This window comes from Planococcus citri, chromosome 1 (genome assembly GCF_950023065.1).
Source record: "Planococcus citri chromosome 1, ihPlaCitr1.1, whole genome shotgun sequence".
In the NCBI taxonomy this organism is placed as follows: domain Eukaryota; kingdom Metazoa; phylum Arthropoda; class Insecta; order Hemiptera; family Pseudococcidae; genus Planococcus; species Planococcus citri.
The window spans coordinates 18,160,976-18,185,538 of NC_088677.1; the positions used below are offsets into that span (position 1 = coordinate 18,160,976).

Here is a 24,563-nt window from a genome sequence, read left to right on the forward strand (position 1 = left end):
TAAGTGTAACAAAAAACGCAACAATTTATTAGGTAAACCTTAAGAAAGAAATAAAGAAGAAAAAAATACGCGTTTAAAATAATTATAAATAAATTACATAAATTGTACGAGCACGGTGAAAATAAATCGGATATTTACAACAAATAAATAATTTGATACAATACATCTATAAATACCTACATAATAATACAGAAAAGTGATATGGCTTTCCAAATAATTGGGAAAATAAAATCCTCGTTATTTGAAATCTTTTTCGTACCTAATCTAAAAATTTGATTGATTCTTTGATCAGAATAATTTGTATTTACACCCAGATCAATTTTAGGTACAGTACATAGAAAGCGAAATCACTAATATACAATTTATTATAGTCTAGTAGAATATTACCTACATATGTCACTACCTACTGATTAGTTTTGCAAATCGTTGTAGCAGCTAGTGATTTTTTTCTAATAGGTATCTTCACTTACCTATGGATTTTTGTTATTTGATTTGCTTAATTGTATAGTTACATAATGATTTTTCAAACATTTTGAAAATATTTCATTTTTTTAAACGAGGAAAATGGCTGAATTTTCGATATACCTATTTCTTTCATGTATTTCACCTCATGATATAACTTTTTTGTTTCATTTCAATTTTTTAAAGTTGAATTTTTGGAAATTTTTTAATGATATTGAGCTAAGGTAAAGTACCAGTCATGAACCACTTTTTTACAATTAATCGCCAAGACATCATTTATGACCCAATTTTAATATTAATATTTTTTTTAATAATCCTTGAAGCTTCCTCTTTCACTTCAAGGTGTTCAGTTTTGAAAAAAAGTAATTTTCATTTCTTTAATTCCTATTTGAAATAAGGTCTAAAAAAAGGCAGTTTTTGAAGAAGTACCAATTACGGATCATGTAAATATGAACGGAAGCATTCAATTTTTTTTTATTCTGAGACCAGTTATAGTACCCTGAGAACCACATTAGAAAATTTTCATCTTCAAAGTTCACAAATATTGAAGTTGAAAAACTACCAGTTGTGCACCGGTCCGCAATTGGTATCTGACAACCCTTTTGAAATTAAAAAATTCATAGAAAAAAAATAGCTACTATAACAATGGATCAAACCAATTGTGGACCAAAACTGAATTTCACAATTTGAATGTTTATTCACCAGAACATGAAAATATATGCGGTATGCTACGCAACATAAATACATAAGACTTGGCTTATAATCATCAATTTTGAAAACATTACAGCAATTTCATGTTTGAACATTGTCATTCTACCAAAAAGCGTCTAGGTAACATAAACCTAAAATTTGCAAAAAAGTTTGAACATGCAAAAAAGTAGTTCTTGGTACTTGGTAGAGCTGAAAACGGTTACACTACCCGCTAACTGGTATCTGGTTAAAATACTGGCTGAACCCGCTAGTGGTTGTATCGGGTTGATTCGGGTATAGGTAGATAGTTGCGTATAGCGAGCACAACCTGAATGTTTTCAAACTTGGTCTGCGCACGCACCCCAAAATTTGATAATGCGTAAGTGGGAGGAGTTACAATTTACAATTCGACACCTGTCCTTTGTATGTGTGATTGACGTTTGACATGATTGATGACAATGATGATGTCATGCCAGTACACTGGCTACTCATTCAATGCGCTACTACTGCTACTAGTTATAATGTGAACCGGTATGACATTTTTTCAACTCGCTACCGGCTACTAGCGAGAAGCGAGAATTTATGATACGGGATATGGGTACAGTAGTTACCCACTGTCAGCGAGTACCGTTTTCAGCTCTAGTACTTAGCTTCACACATAGAAATCAAATGTTTGTCAAAGACAGGATGATCTGGGGTCATCTGGTTAAATTCAAATGTAGATAGTACTCGAGGAGACAAACAAAAAACTCTATTATGATAAGTTGCCAATCTTGTAAAAGGAAGGTGCTAGGTGCTTCGCAAAATGGGAAATTTACTAATATTGAAAAATTCATCAAAACTAAGAAAATGTTTGAACATGGCTGTTAAATTACCATAATTTATTCGCTGGTAAAATACAGCGGTAAAATACAGTATTTTACGGTATTTATGGTATTTTACTAATTTGAATATGAAGAGTTATTTTTTGTAGTTTGACTTCAAAGTTCTAAACTTCTGATCTGCCTCTGAAGTAAATTTTCATCTGTTTTAGAGATTAAGATTATAGAAAATTTTCCATGGACATTTTTTGGAAATTTATGGGAAAATTTTTTGGTAACTTTCAAATCATAAATTTCCATAAAAATTTGGAAATTTATGAAGGAAAGATAAGAAAAAAGTGTTAATTTGGCTTTTTGGTAAATTTAAATTATGGTAAAATACGGTAATAAACTTTTGGTAACATACCGTAAAATACGGTAAAATACCGCCGTAATTTACCAACATAAATTACCTTACAGGCTTACAGCCCTGTGTTTGAATCATTCAAATGATGCCTCTTGCCCACAGTACTCGAGTGGACGAACAAAAAATGTTATTATGACCAATTTTGCCTATATTCAAAATTGAAGGGACAACCCTGATTCAAAATTTCCAAATTTCAATGTAGTGCCCTAATTTAGAGTGCCCCAAATTTAAATTTTGAAATTATGCTTACCCCTTCAATTTTGAAGATAGGCAATTGGTCATATTAACATTGTTTGTTCGTCCACTCAAGTACTAAGGGTTAAGGGCATCAATAAAATGATTCAAACACCTTCTTATTTAAAAAGAATTTTTCAAAATAGGTAAATTTTAGTTCAAAAATGGGGTAATTTCCTCAATTTGCAGACAGTAAAAAAATGTTTGTAAATACCCCTAGCTCATAGTACTCGAGTGGACGAACAAAAAATGTTACTATGACCAATTGCCTATATTCAAAATTGAAGGGACAAACCTGATTCAAAATTTCCAAATTTCGATGTAGTGCCCTAATTTAGAGTGCCCCAAATTTAAATTCTGAAATTATGCTTGCCCCTTCAATTTTGAAGTTAGGCAATTGATCATATTAACATTTTTTGTTTGTCCACTCAAGTACTAAGGGTTAGGGGCATCAATAAAATGATTCAAACACCTTCTTATTTAAAAAGAATTTTTCAAAATAGGTAAATTTTAGTTTAAAAAATGGGGTAATTTCCTCAATTTGCAGACAGTAAGAAAATATTTGTATTATTCAAATAAAATAATACCCCTAGCCCATAGTACTCGAATGGACGAACAAAAAATGTTATTATGACCAATTGCCTATCTTCAAAATTGAAGGGGCAAACCAGATTCAAAATTTCCAAATTTCGGGTGCCCCAAATTTGAATTTTGAAATTGTGCTTGCCCCTTCAATTTTGAAGATAGGCAATTGGTCATGATAACACTTTTTGTTCGTCCACTCGAGTACTATGGGTTAGGAGCATCATTTGAATAATTCAAACATTGTCTTATTTTTGATGAATTTTTCAAAATTGGTAAATTTTCGGTTTTGCGAAGCACGTAGCGCCTTCATTTTACAAGATAGGCAACTTATCATAATAACGTTTTTTGTTCGTCTCCTCGAGTACTATCTGCATTTGAATTTAACCAGATGACTCCGGATTCATCCCTCTTTGGATCGATGTAATTGAATTAATTGAAAACCCTTGTACAAATTTAACAAAATTTTTGCTGTAAAAATTTTTACTTTCTGATTACAAACACGCTAAGCACACTACCCCGGTCCATAAGTGGTACTTAAGTAGTTTACCTTATTAAAAAAAAAAAAAAAAAATACATCACACTGTCTTTTTTAACATTAAAATCTTCATGAAAGGAAACAACCAACCATATTGAAAACGTTGCTTTTTGGAAATTTGAGGTATTGGGAGGTTATTTAGGATGCAACAAGTGATCCATTACGCCAAAATCATCTCGCCTGTTTGATTTTTCTAACAAACCATAGATATTTTTTAGGATATTATTCTACTAGACTCATACATACAAAATGGAGAACTCAAATTCTCATCGGTTATCAGTCTTAAAAGGAACCAAAAAAAGAACTACCATTTTTACCTCCACTCTTCCGCTATCATATCTGCTCCCTTTTCTCCGATCATAATAACAGGTGCGTTCGGATTACCGCTGACGATAGTGGGCATGATACTAGCATCGATGACTCGTAATCCACGTACACCTCGTACACGTAGTCGAGGATCTACGACAGCATCCTGATCTACTCCCATTTTACAAGTGCCAGCTGGATGGTAAATGGTGAAGGTGAAATGTCGCATGGCGCATTCCCAATACGCGTCGGAAAACAATTCGTATTTACGACAACCTGGCATCGGTGTGAGTAATGGTCGCGAATTAAAGGTGCGAAAAGCGGAAGTGTTCGATACGTTGAACGCGATACGTATACCTTCGATTAGAGTGGCGACGTCTTCTTTGTAGGCGAAGTAATTAGGCTCAATGATGGGATAGACGAATGGGTTCTTGCTCTTCAGTCGTATCCATCCGGAGCTCTTTGGACGCAACAGGAGCGGTAGAATTGTCCAGGTTTCGGCTTTAATCAAAGGCTTGTACATGGTGTTGTATAAGCTGTCTCTGATACCGGTAATTTTGCGTATTTGTTCGCCGTCCGAATTAACCGAACTGGGAGCGAAGTGGAACTGTACGTCGGGATGGAGACCGTGCTTAGGAGCGTATTTCGTGTTAACGAAAGCTAATCCTTCGACTCCGCCCAGAGAAGTTAACGGGCCTCGTTCGTTCATCACGTATTCCAGCGCGACCGAGACTGTTTGAAATCGTGACTTTTTAAAGGTGATAGGTTCGTCGATGAGGAAGGTGAGGCCACCCAAGCCAACGTGATCTTGCAAGTTGTGTCCGACCTTTAGATCTCTGACTACATTGATTCCCATTTCTTTTAGATGGTCTGCGGGTCCGATACCGGATACCATGAGTATCTGCGGCGATCCGATGGCGCCGGCTGACAATACGATCTCTTTACGGGCTCGAACGGTATAGGTTTTACCATATTTTTGAAATTGAACGGCTACAGCTCGAGGTACTGCGGCTGTGGCCAGCGACGCTTTATCGAATAATACTTTCATAACGTGACTATGTAACGATATGTGTAAATTATCTCGTAATCGTACCGGTCTAAGGAAAGCTTTCGCCGTACTGCAACGGTTGCCTCTTCGGATGGTACCTTGAGCCAGCATGAAGCCGGTTTGCTTTTCGCCGTTGATGTCTCGATTCTCGTATCCCAACTCGATGCCAGCTTTTACAAAAGCTACCGCTAGAGGTGTACGCCAAGGTGACTCTTGCACGGTCAGGTAACCTCCTTGGCTATGGTAAGGCGTTCGCACCAAGTAAGGGTTGCGATTATCTTCGGATTTCTTGAAATATGGTAGTATATCGGCGTAACTCCAACCGTCGTTTCCCAAACTGGCCCAATGATCGTAATCGTATCTGTTGCCTCGGACGTAAATCATCGCATTTAGTACGCTCGAACCGCCCAGCACCTTGCCTCTGGGCCAGTTACATCGGTCTCCTATCATGCCCAAACAATACGAACTGTCTCCCGATGGCGGCGCCGTCTTGTATTGCCAGTCCAGCTCGGATAGTTGTAAATATCCGGCCAAAGATGGTATATCGGATATTTCCGTCTCATCTCCGCCCGCTTCTAGCAATAAAATCGTCCAGTTTTTGTGCTCGGATAAACGATTCGCTACAACTGCGCCGGCTGATCCGCCGCCGACTATTATGAAATCGTACTCTGGTAATATCTGCAAGAAAAACGTGTAGGTAAGGTAATTTTACAGATAATCTAGTAATTTTTTGTGTACGTTGCAGGAGGTGAGTCTCATTCGCCAGAAAATTTGCGTAACCCTCAAGTAGCCCTAGTAAGTTACTTTTACGTACTCCGTTTTAATGGGCAGAATATAATTTTTTGCTCAGGTACCAAAAAAATCACGCGACAAAATGTAGATAGGACCCCCCCCCCTCACCCCGAAAACCCAAAACGCATGTGCTCGGAACCGAAAAAATGAAACGTGGTCGAGCAGGATACCATTATCTGTTTTTTTTTTAGTTGGGACTGTGCACAAACGGATTTCATTGCATTTTGGATGCAGTTTTTATGCAGTTTTGATGGTTAAATCGTTCTGTAGTCGTAAGAGTATGAGCGGAAATCAAAAGTAATTCTTGTAAAATTTAGTAGTCAAGATCATTTCCAATCAACCTGGAAAAAACGGCTGAAAAATACCTACACAATGACGAGTGATGACGCCAAGAAGTCGTAGAGAGGTTACCCCCACTCCAAAATTTAATTTGACATCCCCCCCCCCTCAAAGTACCCGTGCGACCTATCAAAATATATTAAAATTTCGCGTAAAATCCGAATGTACCATCAAGTTTGAATTTCAACCTTTCTGTGCCCCCTCCCTAAAGGCGCGTGAGAAGACCGACGTTTCTTCGAACGATTTGATTCCCTTTTTGTGAAACATTTTGATTTTGCATAGCAATAGCAATATTAGCAATTGACTCGTAGAATCAAATCATTTACAAATTATTGGTGATGGTGAATTGGCGATTAAATAAATTAATTGATTTCTAGGTGAATCATTCGCGAACAAAATTTTCGACTTTTAGTGACCATTCGCAAACGAATTGAAAGAATATTTTTTGTTGGTGAATCATTCATGCGCGAATGAATTGAAATATTTTCCTTTTTGGCGAATCATTTGCGAACAAACTGAACATTTTTTGGCAAATCATTCGCGATCGCGAACGAATCGATTCATTTGATTAATTTTTGTAGAATCATTCGCGAACGAACTGAATAATTTTTGGTGCATCATTCGCGAACGAATTGAATAATTTTTGGTGAATCATTCGCGAACGAAGAGAATAATTTTTAGTGAACCATTCGCAAACGAATTGATTATTGAATCATTTTTGGTGAATCATTCAAGAATGAATTGAATAATTTTCATTTTTCATTGGTGAATCATTCGCGAACGAAGTTGAACTGAAATTTTTTGGCAAATCATTCGCGATCGCGAACGAATCGATTCATTTGATTAATTTTTGGGGAATCATTTATCATTCGCGAACGAACTGAATAATTTTTGGTGCATCATTCGCGAACGAATTGAATAATTTTTGGTGAATCATTCGCGAACAAACTGAATAATTTTTAGTGAATCGATCGCGAATGAACTGAAATTTTTTTGGCAAATCATTCGCGAACGAATAGATTTGTTTCATTAATTGTTGGTGAATCATTCGCGAACGAAATGAATAATTTTTGGGGAATCATTTGCAAATGAATTGATTAATTTTTGGTAAATCATTCGCGAATGAACTGAATACTTTTTAGTGAATCATTCGCGAACGAATTGATTATTGAACCATTTATTTTTGGTGATGGTGAATCATTCATGAATGAATTGAATAATTTTCATTTGTCATTGGTGAATCATTCGCTAACGAACTGAATAACTTTTGGTGAATCATTCGCGAACGAATTGATTGATTTGATTAATGTTTGGTGAATCATTCGCGAACGAATCGATTCATTTGATCAATTTTTGGGGAATCATTCGCAAAGAATTGATTGATTTGATTAATTTTTGGTGAATCATTCGCGAACGAATCGATTCATTTGATCAATTTTTGGGGAATCATTCGCGAACGCACTGAAATTTTTTTGGTAAATCATTCGCGAACGAACAGAAATCAGAATAAATAATTTTTAGTGAATCATTCGCGAACGAATTGATTTTTGAACCATTTTTGGTGATGGTGAATCATTCATGAATGAATTGAATAATAATAATTTTCATTTTTCATTTGTGAATCATTCGCGAACGAACTGAATAACTTTTGGTGAATCATTTGCGAACAAATTGAATAATTTTTGGTGAATCATTCGCGAACGAACTGAATACTTTTTAGTGAATCATTCGCGAACGAATCGATTCATTTGATCAATTTTTGGGGAATCATTCGCGAACGCACTGAAATTTTTTTGGTAAATCATTCGCGAACGAACAGAAATCAGAATAAATAATTTTTAGTGAATCATTCGCGAACGAATTGATTTTTGAACCATTTTTGGTGATGGTGAATCATTCATGAATGAATTGAATAATAATAATTTTCATTTTTCATTTGTGAATCATTCGCGAACGAACTGAATAACTTTTGGTGAATCATTTGCGAACAAATTGAATAATTTTTGGTGAATCATTCGCGAACGAACTGAATACTTTTTAGTGAATCATTCGCGAACGAATCGATTATTGAACCATTTTTTTTTGGTGATGGTGAATCATTCATGAATGAATTGAATAATAATAATTTTCATTTTTCATTTGTGAATCATTCGCGAACGAACTGAATAATTTTTGGGGAATCATTTGCAAACGAATTGATTAATTTTTGGTAAATCATTCGCGAATGAACTGAATACTTAATACTTTTTAGTGAATCATTCGCGAACGAATTGATTATTGAACCATTTATTTTTGGTGATGGTGAATCATTCATGAATGAATTGAATAATTTTCATTTCTCATTTGCGAATCATTCGCGAACGAACTGAATAACTTTTGGTGAATCATTCGCGAACGAATTGATTTATTTAATTAATTTTTGGTGAATCATTCGCGAACGAACTGAAAATTTGTTGGCGAATCATTCGCGAACGAATCGATTTATTTGATCAATTTTTGGGGAATCATTCGCAAACGAATTGATGAATTTTTGGTGAATCATTCGCGAACGAACTGAATAATTTTTAGTGAATCATTCGAGAACACAAATCAATTTTTTTGATTTATTTTTGGTGAATCATTCGTGAACGAATTGATTCATAAATTAATGGGGAAAAAATCAGTTCGTTGTCGAACGATTCGCTAAAAATTATTCCATTCGTTCGTCTACTAATTACAGAAAAGCAGCGTGGCCGGGGAGTGGGGGTACAAACTTCAGATTTTGATTTTTGATATAACCAGGTATGATTTGAAAAATACGTTAGATGGACAAATTGCAAGACTAGATATTTTTAAAATTCAAGAGGTAACCGAGCGGCGAGCTTTGGGGAAAAAAATGAAAAAAAAGTATGTTGACAGTACTTACTTATTTTAGAAAATAAACAAATTTTGTCATTATGAAGTATATTAGTCCCAATTTAAAATTGAAGGAGCTGAAAATATTTCAAAAGGAAAAAAATTTTGTTTTAAAATTTAGGTAATAGGCCTACCTATGTTCCATTTTTACTTTTATTTTGGAATAAACTTCTAACAGTTTTTTTGTCATCTTTAAACTAACATTGGGCGAGGAGAGGGGCATACTAGGATTGAAATTCAAAATTAATGAGATATTGGGATTCTACGCAAAATTTTAATAAGTACATTTTGAATTTTCAAAAGCTTTTGTTCTCGCTTGGCTCGGCTCAATTTCTGTCTCCTTTTCTAATCCAAAAAAATCAATTTTCGAAACTTCCATAAGTTCAAAAAAAACATACTTAACTGCAACTTTTTATAAGCCTTACTGCGAATTATCGATAAGTTATATCAATTGTCAAAATTGTTACTCCGTCCTTTATTTCACTTTAAAAAACTCGTCAGTTCATTCGACAAAATTGACATTTTTTTTCTCATGGAAAATTTTTCGCCCCCCTCCCTCCTCTTCACCACAAAACACCTCCAGTTTTGTTCATGCCAGGTTGACTAATTTTTGCGAATGGTACAAGAGAAGGTAAAAACAAAATTCAATTGTACAACTTGTAGTTGTATTTAAGCATCCTAATTCCTAGCCTCAAAAAAAATTAGGATGAGAAAGAATCTTATGGGGGGGGGGGGGATAAAATTTTTAGGGCTCCATATCGATGCATCCGCCAGGGGCCCTCTAGGTACCAATTTAGTTCTCACTAAGTTCTCATTTTCAAGAAAAAGTTTCAACTTTTCAAGTTTTTATTTTTCAACAAGTGTAATTTTGTATAAGGTTGAGCAAAATTAGAGAAAAATCAGTTGAAAAATTTTTCGTATCTCCCCTTCCCTCTTCATAGCATAAACATTCGTACAAAATAAAAGAAAAAAAAGATCAGTCATCTGTCGAAATGACAAAAAGACATACCTTGTCTATTCTACTTTTACTTTTTTTAATGTACAATTGGAGCCAAAATGGAATTTTATTTTTACAAAAATTCAAAAATGATGGTAATGCAGGATGCAGAATCTTAAAAATTTTAATATCATATTTTATGGATGGGGGAGGGAGGGAGGGAGGAATGGGTGGTAATTTTTTTAGAGATGATAGCGAATTTTCCAAGGAAAGTTCCTGGAAATTTATGGAAAAATTTTCGAAAAGTTTCAAATCTATAAATTTAAGAAGAAAAAGTGTTACAAATGTCGAGAAAATTGCAAAAAAAAATTTTAAAGTTTGTAAATAATTGGAAATTTTCATTCTTGAAATAATTTTTGGGATTCTTTCCTGCTTCTAAACTTCTAATCCCATGTTTAGAATTTGTATGGTTCGAACAATGCCTATAGGAGTCAAAATCCTCAATACCAGAAAAATATACTCAAGTGTAGGATGAATACTTAATCAAAACAAACAAATATTTGTATAAAGGAAGACAAAAAAACACCATATTTTTTCGTCAATTTTCTCATCTGCTTAACTAGTATCTGGTCAAGCTGGAATGATCTCACAATTACAATAGCAATGATTAACCGAGAGAACGCGAAACGTGTGTAAATCAACATCCGTAACCACAAATTCATTCTTCTGCATGATGGCATTTTTAACAACGAACGTTTATAATAATGATGAAGGAAAAAAAGAAAGAAAAAAAACACGGAACCTCTCGTTTATTTCCGGTTTTCAAATTCATCTCTATGATGAAACGTGTTCTTTAAATTATTTTCTCGGTATTGTCTGTGATACGTTGGATTGAATTTTGTCCGAAAGAAGTATGTAAGTTGAATTTTATAGTTATTTTGTTTTTATTCTTCAGATTGGTTGCCCTGAAAAGTTGAAATTTTTCGAATTTTAACGAATGCGAGGGTGGAAGGGATTCAGAATTTCAGAACTTGAAGAAGTTGTTCTCTTGATAAATTTTTGCCTTAGGTATATACCTATCGCAATTTCAGTGGTATGTTCAAATTGAAAAGAAAAAAATAGTCTTGAGAAACGATAAGAAAAATGTGAGGGGGATTGAAACATTATTCTCCACCTGTCTGCAAAGGAGCTGGGTTGGATTTTTCTAGCAAATTCTCCTCAACGCATTGTCATTATTTATGTATGTGTACATAGATAAGTACCTATCTAATTAGTAATTAAGTATTTTTCAAATGTATATTTTATCATTATCATTTACCTGTTGTATATCGGATATTTTGGATTCAGGGTCATAGGTGGTGTATCTCATGTAAGTCAGTGCTATCAGAATTATCGGTACGATGCTAACAGAAACCAAACCAGAAGTAGTTATAGCGCCAGTTAATAAAGAGAGTAAGGTAGAAGGCATGCTTGACGTCGCTGACAACAGTTACATACGGTTGACATAGGCCTTCCATTTTTTTACCTTCATTAGTTGCTTCTTTGTATTGCGATTACATTACCTGTAACATAATATATAAACGACGCATGGTTAAAAATAAAAGCAAGCGATGCACTCGGTTTTACAATAAGAGTGTATGTATGTAGTTGACCCATAATTGTTTTTTTATTGTTACGAAGACAGCATCATCGTGCGTACTTCGCAATGAATGTGTTGTTACAACATCTTTCTGTAGGTATATTAATAATTGAGTTGTTGACTTGCGCGAATGCTTTCATTACGAGACAGTAGGTAGGTACACAAAAAAAGAAACACGTGTGATGTATTTGTCATGTAGGTACTTGTATTTGTGCAAGTTGGTTTCGATTTCGTTTTCTGGTGTAATTCTTCTTTTTTTACACCGACTTTCAATTATTATGTTGCGATTCTCCTTTGAGAAACATTTTTTTATTTCGTATCATTATAACGTTATTTGTCTCGCAATCTCCTTAATACATACGAGTAAGTCTTGGTTGAGAAGACGATGCCGAGGAGAAGAAGAAGTTACCAGTGTAAAGAATAATTGTGAACTTATAATTATTGAGACATTCCATGATGTTATTGTTGGGAAAAAAAGTTGAGAAGTTGATTTTTTGTTGAATGAATGCAAAAAAAAAAGGTAAAAAAAGAAACAGAAGAAAGTTTTATACTTCAAAAGGTTCAAGGTTGGGTTGCAATCTTTTTGAAATGTTTACTCTCGTTTTCTTTTCAAGTTTTTGATTTTAGTTACCCCCTGTCACTCTTTTAGAAAAATTATATTTGTAAATTTGAATTTTTATAGATCCCCTTCATTCAAAATTATTTAAAAATGAAAATTTATAAAAAATGGTCGTTTATCTGGGGATTTCTGGGACCAAAATGTTGCTGTTATTTAAAATAAAAATTTTCAGACAGCACGTAAATACATAATTATAGTCGATAGCTGAGCCGAAAATCAGACATGAAATCTAATCTGAATCTCATTGTCAGATCAATTTTTGGAATTCAATTAATTGATTTTTGAACCAAAAGTCAACTTTCGAAGTTGAAAGCATTTTTCAAATTTCAGGCGAGTTTACCTACTTAATCACGTAAGATCGAAAATCGCACTTGGGTAAATCGATTTTGATATTCGATTAATTGATTTTTGACCATGATCGATTTTTGAACTGAAAGTCAATTTTTGAAGTAAAATCATTTTTTTCTCATTTCATTCAGGAAAGTTTAATCACGTAAGATCGAAATTCGCACATGGGTGGGTAAATCGATTTTGATATTCGATTAATCGATTTTTGACTATGATCGAATTTTAAACCAAAAGTAAATTTTGAAGTTGAAATCGTTTTTTTTTAAATTTCAGGTAAGTTTTTGATCTCATGAAATCGAAAATCGCACGTGGGTAAATCGACTTTGATATTCGATTAATCGATTTTGGACCACGATCGACTTTTGAACCGAAACTAAATTTTTGAAGAAAAATCATTTTTTTCTCATTTCATTCAGGAAAGTTAAATCACGTAAGATCGTAATTCGCACATGGGTAGGTAAATCGATTTTGATATTCGATTAATCGATTTTGATATTTGATTAATCGATTTTTGACCACGATCGAATTTTGAACCAAAAGTAAATTTTGAAGTTGAAATCATGTTTTTTAAATTTCAGGTAAGTTTTTGATCTTATGCGATTTTGATATTCGATTAATCGATTTTTGACCACGATCGATTTTTGAACTGAAAGTAAATTTTTGAAGTAAAATCATTTTTTTCTCATTTCAGGTAAGTTTAATCTCGTAAGGTCGAAATTTGCACGTGGGTAGGTAATCGATTTTGATATTCGATTAATCGATTTTTGACTATGATCGAATTTTAAACCGAAAGTAAATTTTGAAGTTGAAATCATTTTTTTTTAAATTTCAGGTAAGTTTTTGATTTTATGAAATCGAAATTCGCACGTGGGTGGGTCAATCGATTTTGATATTCGATTAATCGATTTTTGAACCGAAACTAAATTTTTGAAGTAAAATCATTTTTTTCTTATTTCAGGTACGTTTAATCAGGGAAGATCGAAATTCGCACATGGGTAGGTAAATCGATTTTTGACCATGATCGAATTTTGAACCAAAAGTAAATTTTTGAAGTTGAAATAATTTTTTTTTCATTTCAGGTAGGTAAGTTTGATCACATGAAATCGAAAATTGCACATAGGTAAATCGATTTTGAATATTCGATTAATCGATTTTTGACCATGATCGATTTTTGAACCGAAACTAAATTTTTGAAGCAAAATCATTTTTTTCTCATTTCAGGTACGTTTAATCACGAAAGATCGAAATTTGCACATGGGTAGGTAAATCGATTTTGATATTCAATTAATCGATTTTGATATTCGATTAATCGATTTTTGAACCAAAAGTAAATTTTTGAAGTTGAAATCATTTTTTTCTCATTTCATTCAGGAAAGTTAAATCACGTAAGATCGTAATTCGCACATGGGTAGGTAAATCGATTTTGATATTCGATTAATCGATTTTGATATTTGATTAATCGATTTTTGACCACGATCGAATTTTGAACCAAAAGTAAATTTTGAAGTTGAAATCATGTTTTTTAAATTTCAGGTAAGTTTTTGATCTTATGCGATTTTGATATTCGATTAATCGATTTTTGACCACGATCGATTTTTGAACTGAAAGTAAATTTTTGAAGTAAAATCATTTTTTTCTCATTTCAGGTAAGTTTAATCTCGTAAGGTCGAAATTTGCACGTGGGTAGGTAATCGATTTTGATATTCGATTAATCGATTTTTGACTATGATCGAATTTTAAACCGAAAGTAAATTTTGAAGTTGAAATCATTTTTTTTTAAATTTCAGGTAAGTTTTTGATTTTATGAAATCGAAATTCGCACGTGGGTGGGTCAATCGATTTTGATATTCGATTAATCGATTTTTGAACCGAAACTAAATTTTTGAAGTAAAATCATTTTTTTCTTATTTCAGGTACGTTTAATCAGGGAAGATCGAAATTCGCACATGGGTAGGTAAATCGATTTTTGACCATGATCGAATTTTGAACCAAAAGTAAATTTTTGAAGTTGAAATAATTTTTTTTTCATTTCAGGTAGGTAAGTTTGATCACATGAAATCGAAAATTGCACATAGGTAAATCGATTTTGAATATTCGATTAATCGATTTTTGACCATGATCGATTTTTGAACCGAAACTAAATTTTTGAAGTAAAATCATTTTTTTCTTATTTCAGGTACGTTTAATCAGGGAAGATCGAAATTCGCACATGGGTAGGTAAATCGATTTTTGACCATGATCGAATTTTGAACCAAAAGTAAATTTTTGAAGTTGAAATAATTTTTTTTTCATTTCAGGTAGGTAAGTTTGATCACATGAAATCGAAAATTGCACATAGGTAAATCGATTTTGAATATTCGATTAATCGATTTTTGACCATGATCGATTTTTGAACCGAAACTAAATTTTTGAAGCAAAATCATTTTTTTCTCATTTCAGGTACGTTTAATCACGAAAGATCGAAATTTGCACATGGGTAGGTAAATCGATTTTGATATTCAATTAATCGATTTTGATATTCGATTAATCGATTTTTGAACCAAAAGTAAATTTTTGAAGTTGAAATCATTTTTTTTTTTTTCATTTCAGGTAGGTAAGTTTGATCACATGAAATCGAAAATTGCACATAGGTAAATCGATTTTGATATTCGATTAATCAATTTCTGAACCAAAAGTCAGTTTTTTAAGCAAAAGTAATTTTTTTCATTTCAGACATGTTCGAGCATTGAAATCGAAAATTGCAAATGAATCGATTTTTGGACCGGAAGTCAATTTTTGAAGTTGGAGAATCACCAATGAATCGACCTCTGATATTGATTGAAAATTGATCTGGAAGTTTACTTTTGAAGGCAACCATGTTTTTTTTTCATATCCAACGTAATTGATAAAATGGAATAGAAAATTGCAAATATGTAAATCGATTTTTGAAGTTCGGTTGATCGATTTCTGACCTGGAAATGTAGAATAAATCTGGAATGGTCCAAGTTTTGCTCAATTTCAAAGACGTATTGTACCTAGTTCTTTCATTATTTTTCGGTTATTTTCAACAACCAATTTTGGTTTCATTTTCATGAAATTTTATGCAATTTTCACCAATTTTTTTTTTACTTTGATTATATTTGGGTTCATATTTTGTACCTTTAATAATGACCACAGCAATTTCTGCAGATTTTGTCTAAATTTTTGAGGAATTTCAATAATTTTATCAAAAATTTTCATAAATAGGTATTTTTGGTAATTTGAATTTTTTTCCTATTTTATTTAAATTCGGAAACATGCTATCATTTTCAGTTTTTTTTTTTTTAAATTTAATCAATTTCTCGTAATAGTTAGTGACTTTTTTTTTGAAACCTCAAAACATTTTTGATAGATTCAAATTTTTTTTTGTTGAAATTTCGCACGAGTCGCTGTATTTCTCCTCCTTTCCTCCCTCCCTCTCTTCTCGTATTCGCCATGTTCACAGTTCAGACATACCAAGATGTACCTTACATAAAAAAGAAGCATCTTTTTTATCGCCATCATTATCTACCTCTTGCATTGTAATGAATAAGAATACAAAACGCTAAACAATTTTCTTGCCACCAGAAACCGCAGAATTCATTTAAACGTAATTGAAATGAACCTACTATTTTATTTCGTAACCACGCAAGACAGCTTATGTAATTCTCGTATCTACAACGTTCAGAATCAAGAGTGAAAAACGAAAGGAAAATTCTCATTTGGTCAAATCAAATCAATGAGTACCTAATGAAAAGGAGTGAGATGCTTCGGAATTCATTCGGTAATTTAAAAAAATACGTATAATCGAGTGATCGAAAAAATTGAACAAAACACAGCCAGTGCCGGTTTTAAGGGGAGGGATTTTGAGTGAGAATCCCCCCCCCAAAATTCAAGTTTTTTTTTTGGAAAAAAAATTTGATGGTAAAAAGTGGGTATTTTCCAAGCATTTTTGCGCTCTATATTATAGTTTTACTGAGATGGATGCCGATTACAAACCTATGTTTGGCTTGTTCTAGAATTATTGTACATAGAATTAACAAACTTGAAAATTCTTTAAAATTTTGTGTCTTTCCTATTTTTTCATATTTCTTTTAGAGGAAGAGGCATTTTTCTTCTTCTCAAATCCATCATTATAGGGATATTTATTTATAGGTACATTATTTACTTTAAATACCACTTTGCAGGAAAATTTCAGTTACTGAAGTCCCTCCTTTTTAAAAAATAAAAATAAGTGACATAATTTTTTTGGTTTCCACTCTCCAAAAAGCTTGATCCCCCCAACCTAAAAAAATTAGATGACACAATTTTTTGGTTCGCACTCAATTATCCCCCTCCAAGGAAAAATCCTGGCACCGGTACTGATCTCAGCTGAATCGATTTTTACAAAATTTGAGGGCTTCATTATTTTTTACATTTTATGAACAAAAAAAATTGCCGGTTCTTTTTGAAAGCTTTTGAAATTAGAAAAAATGCACTTACGTGAGATAGGCTAATTGTTGATATAGGTACTCGTAGAACGCACGTAACCGAAATTGATTTAGCCATCCGATAAAATAACACAAATTGATCACTGAATTACTCACGATTATATTCGTATTCAGTCAAGAAGACCTATATCCGACACTATACGTGCTAATGTATTTATCGGTCTGGTCCTAAATCATCGTTTTTCTTAACTTTTGGCTTATTTATTCTGTCCGTAGATGTACCCTTGCACTTTGGTGATAATTGGTTATCAATGCTGCATTAAGAAATGGTTGTTATTTTAAAGACCACACTGTTAAATGAATAATCGCATCGTCGCCGTCGTAATTGTTTTATAGTTTCGGTGCAAAATTTTGAAAAAATTGTAAATTTTCCATCTCACCTTTTCACCACAACATACTGAAAAAAGATCACATTCGCGAACTCGCGACGCGCGAAAATATAAGTAGGTAAGCGCAGAACGATCAAAATAAAATAGGTAGTGAAAAAACCACCGAAAATAGTATTTCGAAAAATCAGCGTAAGTATATCGTCGCTTCAAACACAGTGAGCGGATCGGAGGATAAACACGCTCGCCTACTACTATTACTCGTTATGAAAGTTATCAAACAAAAAGTACGGTGCACAGGTTGCATGCTTTCATTGCCACTGGCCTTGCTTCTTTCTTACCGTACATCCGACTATCCAACTCCATCGCCACACATCGCAACGTACCACAACAAAATACCATTCGAGGACCAGAATAATCGTCTAGATTCATCGTGCATATAACTTACACAGTATACAGTACAGTATACACAGTACACCGGTTTATTGGGCTTCTACTTTGGTGCACTTTTACAACTGCGGAAAGGAGATTTCTCTTTCATTCCAGACTACTTTCGACCACGCGGGCACGTCGCAATACGATTACACACAAATGGCTGTTATGTGGATCATGAAAATTGGTGACATCACATTACCTACCTACCGTCCTCGTCGTATCTTCTTCCTTTTTCACCTTTCCTCATCGTAATTCGGTTTCCAGTCACGATTCACGATTGACGATTATTTCATTACACCATCGCGCCTGGCATCTTCCTCCGAATGAAAAAACGAATGCACGAATTGTTTTTTATCAGCGATTGGACAAAGACTATTTGACGCGATCGTGCGACTCCAAGAGATCATACCGTCGACGAGATCGATAGTAAATTACCATTCGTATGGAATGATTTTGATGAGGTGGTCTAGTACGGTGCTGAGGATATTTCCACCCAGCGGTTGAGTATGGATGAGAGTATGGCTAGTGAGAGTTGCATTCCCAATGCGAATTTCCTTCGATTGCATTTAAAAGAAATGAGAATAATTAAATCTATGATTAATTCCACAAAGGGCATTCCCCAGTCTTGGAGATTAGGAAGCAGGGTTGAAAAGCGGTTGGAACAACCACCGTTTGGAGTCACCAAGACCGCTTTTTTTTGGTCAGCTGAAATGGGAACCAAAACTATCAGAACCTTTTCAAAATTTGGAAAAAAGTTCCAAGAGAATGACTAGGTATAAAATGATTTGAAAAAATTCAAAACCATTTAGTACCGATTGAGTTTTTGAAGAAAAGAACAACCATCATAAGAACCTGAACCAGATTTCAAATAAGAAAAACCTGGGTTGAAAACCATTTGAAACAACCACCGTTTGGAGTCACCACCACCGCTTTCTTTTGGTCAGCTGAAACTGAAAGAAACAGGAACCAGACCAGAACCACCAGAACCGTTTCACTGTTTGGAAAAGAAAAATCCCAAAAGAACAACTACATAAAATGAATCAGAAAAAATTCAGAATCATTTAGTACCGATTGAGTTTTTGAAGAAAAGAACAACCATCATAAGAACCTGAACCAGATTTTAAATAAGAAGAACCCGGGTTAAAAACTATTTGGAACAACCACCATTTGGAGTCACCACCAGTGCTTTCTTTTGGTCAGCTGAAAGAAACAGGAACCAGGAACCAGAACCATCAGGCATCAGAACCGTTTCAAAATTGGAAAACAAAAATCCCAAAAGAACAACCATATAAAATTAATTTGAGAAAATGCAGATCATTTCGTACAGATTGAGTTTTTGAAGAAAAGAACAACCATCACAAGAACCAGAACCAGATTTTAAATAAGAAGAACCCGGGTTGAAAACCATTCTGAACAACCACCATTTGGAGTCACCACCAGCACTTTCTTTTGGTCAGCTGAATGAAACAGGAACCAGAACCATCAGAACCATTTCAAAATTTGGAAAAGAAAAGTCCCAAAAGAACAACCACGGCATATAAAATGATTTTGAAAAAAATTAGAACTGTTTAGAACCGACTGAGTTTTTGAAGGAAAGAACAACCATCACAAGAATCAGAACAAGTTTCAAATGAGAAGATGAGAAGAACCATCAAAACCCTTTTCAGGAATCAGTTCACCTTTTTGATTCCCGTATCATTGAAGTTTCTTTTTTTTTTACCAAACTAAAATTAGAATTTGTGTTTTTCAGGCAAAATAAGTAAAAGTGAAGTTAAAGGACATTTTTTTAAAATTCTCAATTTTTAGTCATTTTTTGGACCTGAAACCATTTGGAACCATTTTTTGATTGGTGGAACCACCAGCACCACCAGCAAAACATCAAAGAAGAAGTAAATGGAACCACTAGCAGTACTAGCACTATTTGAGTTTGAAAAAAATTTAGAACCGTTTTGGTAGAACAATGTGAAAACTAAAAAGTACCTTTTTGGAACCACCTGTTCAACAATGACCATGCTAATTTCTATGTAAATGTCAATCCATCCACATCCATCACTTTTGGATACCACATGGCACATGTCAATGTGCATTTCGACCCAACCCAATTGTCGACATAATTGTCAACCAATGTTGATCAACATTCATGTTGACAATTGGTCCAACATAGGGTAGAAATTTGCATCGACATGTGGGATCCAAATGTGACAGATGTGGATATACCCTGCTACAAAAAAGTTGAAAAATTAATTTCAAAAATGGAAATTTTTCCAAAAATGATTTTCTCAAAGGTGGCCAATGCTCGTGCTGAAAACAGAGGTGCAATACTTTATCTAAGAGTACTGAACTAATACATTTTCATGTTGACAACATGTTGATGTTAATGTTGATGTGAAATTTGACATCAACAAATACATCCATAATATCAACGTCATTGTCATTTTCAAAGTTTGAGAAATCTTTGAAAATTTGGTTGAAATTGTTGTTGATGTATTTGTGGACCATCAACTTTCACATCGACATATTAGCGACAACTCCAAGTCCAAACTATGAAAAAATGAATAATTTTGTAAATGCCTTCAACAATTTGTCCTTCTCTTCAAACAAGATGATATTTTAAAATGTTTACTGAACTTTTAAAAGCTAAAACAAAATTTTAATTCTGAAATATTGGTCGACATAGTTGTGGATGTAAATTTTGAGCATCAAATTTTACATTAACATATTGTCAACATTGCATGCCGAAGCATCAGAAATAATGAGAAAATTTCAAAAATGTTTACTAACCTGGCTTATTTACAGACAGAAAAATCCTACAGGCTACAAAATAAGTAACTAATTGGTCACTTTTCTATCATTATATTATATGTATTGGAAAAAAACATGGTTGATGCAAATGTCAACATCGATAATTGTTGGGCGGGGCAAAACAAACCCATTTTAAGCCATGTCTGAGTGTCTGAGAACCTTTTGGAAACCAAAACCAGGAACAACTAATTTCTAAAGGTTCTAAGAACCTTACCACCACCTGATCAACCAATTCAAATTCAAATGGTTTTCAACACTGATTTTCCAAGAAGTTACCATCCAGAAACTTTACTCAAATAAGGCCAAATTCATATCCGGTCAGATTCAATTCAACCCAACGTCACCGAAAAGAGAGTATTTGAATTTTCTCAACATCAGGCAAGCGGTTGGATATTGAGGATCCCTGTCAGAACTCTGATCGCTCAAACCTGAGTTTCCTAAAGTGGAAGGGAAGGGTGTGCTGGAGATTCTCATCCTGGGGAACCAGAAAACCCAAAATGAAGTAATAGTGGTGTGTCAAATACTACAAAATCATGTCCCAAAAAATAGTGTCCTGAGTTGTTTGGCACTCACAGCTTTTGTGATTGTACTTTTTATGATGATTATATGTATTCGTTGAATTTATTCTAAATTGAGTTCATTAATTTTTTCCATCATGTCATTTTGTATTTTTTATAATTATTTATATTGTATTTGTTGATTTTATTTCAAATTGAGTAAGTTGATACTTACTTAATTTGAAGAGTGATATTCCAAAACTCGCTTTGTCCATTTTTGTCAAAGTTGGGTTTTCAGCGGTACCTGGTAGATGAAGTATTAACTCACATTCCTACATCATCAACCTACCAAAATGAGGTGTTAAAGTCACCTAAATAGCCAATTCACTAAAAATTAAAAAAATAATAATTTTCCAAAACGCGCTTTGTCCATTTTTATTGAAATTTTTTTCAGCAGTATTTAGTGGATGAAGTGTATACCTACACTCCTACATCATAAATCCACCCAAATAAAGTGCTAAACTCGCCTAAAAATCCAATTTACCCGTTTAAAGGGAAAGTGTTTTTCCTCTCTCCTGAAAAGTTGTGAAAATGGACAAAGCGAGTTTTGGAATATCACTCTTCATTTGTTTTTATTTTGTCAAATGAAATTTTTTTAGACATACGTTTTGTCAATTTTTATCATAATGAGAATTTTTTATTCTCATCTAAGAATTGTTATTCAACTTCAGCCACTTTTACTAATTCCAAAGTTCAACTTGTTGCCATTTCTTTACATTTGGTAGGTACATACTTGAAAATGGATGAAATTGATAAACTTCTGAAAGCTCTACAACCCTTCAAAATCATCAAATTGAATTCAAACTTACAACACAATAACACATAAATATATTTTAGCTCACAAATTCAGTTTTTGAGTCCAGTTTTCATCTTTACAAAATTTTGCGGCTTCAAATGGAAAGGGAGAGATGAAGGGTAAAATTTTCAAAACATGCATTTTAGCTCAAAAACTCAGTTTTTGAGACCAGTTACCATTTATTTTTTAATTTTTGGGGCCCCAGATGGGAGGGGGAGGGTGAAATGTAAAATTTCAAAATTTTCAAAACTTCATCTTATAACCTAGAAGCAATCAACGGATGCAACTAACATTCTGCTCAAGTGTAAGTCTGTCAATTTTCATCTCAGAAACTTTGTTAAGGCCTCAAACAAAAGCGCTTGAAAAATTATGAAAAAGTTGTGTTCTACAATTTTTTGATTTGACAAACACCTTAGGAGTAAAATGAGTTCACCGCACGTGCAACATCGAAAGGGGAGTTGGTTTCTGAATTACAGTGTCATTGCTAGCTCGTCGCTCGTTTTCATTTGCATTTCACTGTTGAGACACCCTGAATTAGCGACATTGTCAACATCTTTTTCCTTAAGAAACATAAAAACTTGTAAAAAAAAAACAGCCATTCTAGTAACCAGAAAAGTTTGAGAAAGTAACCAAAAATTATTCAAAAACTTATAAAATGTGTTGCAGAAAAAAAAATTTTTAATGCAAAAAGTTGCAAAAAATTTCTCAAGCAACTTTTTGGCAAAAAAAATCGATATTTTGTAAACATTTTTGCAGGTAAAGTGGACTTTTTGTAACTTTTCAGTAAAAAATGAAACTTTTAGAAGGCAGTGCTTTTCAGCAAAAAAGTAAGATATTGACAATTTGGAAAAAAAACACGAAATTTTATTGCAATTTTCTAGCAAATTGTGAAGACTTTTTAGCATTGTTGGTAAAAAACGAGAATGTAACCAATTTTTGGCGAAAAGCCGAACTTTTTGGAAATTATTGGAAAAACTGCAGTGATACTTCTTTGCAGTTATTGCGGAAAAAGCTAGACTATTTCACAATTTTTTCAAACAAACGAGATTTTTTGGCAGTTTCTAGCATAAAAAAAAGAAAATTTTTACGATTTCTTGCAGAGAGTGAGACAAGAATAATTCAAATTTTTGAAATTAAAAAAACAGTAACTTTAGAAACCAAACTTTTACGAAAAGTTGAAATTAAGATTGAGCATATATACGCGAAATAAAGGTAAACAATGCAACACAAAAATAAATAACAAAAAACCAATATTGAATAATTATAAAAAAAATTATGCAAAAACTCACCAAGCATCACAGGAAAGAAGACCCATTGACAGATTTACCACCGCGGATACATCGAAATGAATCTTGAAAAAGTCAGTCAGCTTTCTGACACTCACGAACCACGAACAGCGTAATTTGGAAAAAAAAAATCACGACGCACAACATCGATCGAAAATCAATAATAAGTTCAACCGAAACTCACGATCATCGATGGACATGAATCAAACGCGAACTGATAAATCACTTTCAAATAGTCACAAAATGTTTAATCACAATTATCATCAACAAAAAAAAGTGTACCTACTTCAGTTTATCGTGAAAACAAACCATTCATTCGCAATAATCAAGGGAAAATTAATTCTGAATCACTGCAAACAAAAATCACTGGATACCGATAGAAAAAGTTTCATTTGAAAATTGAAATCATTGTGAGAAAAATTTTGAATCAGAAAATTTTCTTCATGAATCTGGCACTGGCAGGGTACTCTATTACACCCTTTAAAGCAATTTGTTTCCTAAATATGGGAACCTAGAGAACCTCCAAAAGGGTTAAACGATTTTTCACACTACTGGTGTTACGATCGAGTTGCAAAACTGGTCTAGCATTTCCTGCTTATACTCGTACACAAGATGGATGTATGGTTATCGACTTCTTATACTTATTATGTCAATTAACGAGATACTTCTGCTAAAAAGGAAAGACGATATACTCGTATCGTATGTATATCGATTCATCCACGACAGTATGATTTACATTTCTAGTCAACGAGTACGTATTTCATATTCACAATGTTATTACCTGGCTTACCCAGCTGCCTAATGCCTATTGCCTATCTACGTGTTGGTTCGATTGAGTTGTCGACACGTCGTCGTAGGGAGGTATCTTTTTTTCGACCTTTGAAATTCGTCAGTCAAAGAGAAACTTTGCATTCTTCGATGCCTGGTCGTAGATAATATATTCTCAAATCGGACTACGCGGACTTCCGAATTATTCACCACTTAATAGGCAGCCATCCAATACGGCTCTTCGAATTGCGATTAAGTAGTCGATGCTTTCATTCATAGAAGACATATATTAATGTACTCATCAGTCTGCCATTAGTGAAAGCGGTTTTATACGTTTTTGCGATTAATGAAATGTTAATACATAATTTTAATGTAACTATTACTAAACATTTGTGTAACATATAGGTACGATGAACGTCGGTCGTTGATGTTTTGTTTTACTTTTATTAC

General features: G+C 33.5%; 1 protein-coding gene across 3 annotated transcripts; it reads right to left on the reverse strand.

Annotated features, from left to right (window-relative positions):
• Nucleotides 1-24,141, reverse strand: LOC135849620 (glucose dehydrogenase [FAD, quinone]-like). 3 transcript variants are annotated; one of them, XM_065370100.1, is made up of 3 exons: nucleotides 23,349-24,141; nucleotides 11,369-11,612; nucleotides 1-5,765 (listed from the first exon to the last, which is right to left on the reverse strand). In XM_065370100.1, exons 2-3 carry the CDS (start codon nucleotides 11,516-11,518, stop codon nucleotides 4,047-4,049), a joined length of 1,869 nt encoding a protein of 622 aa, XP_065226172.1. In that variant the 5' UTR covers nucleotides 11,519-11,612; nucleotides 23,349-24,141; the 3' UTR covers nucleotides 1-4,046. The 3 variants fall into 3 exon arrangements, with proteins under 3 accessions (XP_065226172.1, XP_065226173.1, XP_065226171.1); XM_065370101.1 differs by lacking the exon at nucleotides 23,349-24,141 and adding an exon at nucleotides 17,524-17,859; XM_065370099.1 differs by lacking the exon at nucleotides 23,349-24,141 and adding an exon at nucleotides 17,136-17,517.
• Between the last annotated feature and the right edge of the window lie 422 nt (nucleotides 24,142-24,563).

Excerpts from the sequence above, each read along its gene's own strand:
- LOC135849620 (XM_065370100.1), bottom strand. The coding sequence starts at position 11,518 with ATGCCTTCTACCTTACTCTCTTTATTAACTGGCGCTATAACTACTTCT. Across the intron at positions 5,766-11,368 it reads AAATATCCGATATACAACAG|ATATTACCAGAGTACGATTT; the intron begins GTAAATGATAAT and ends TTTTTCTTGCAG.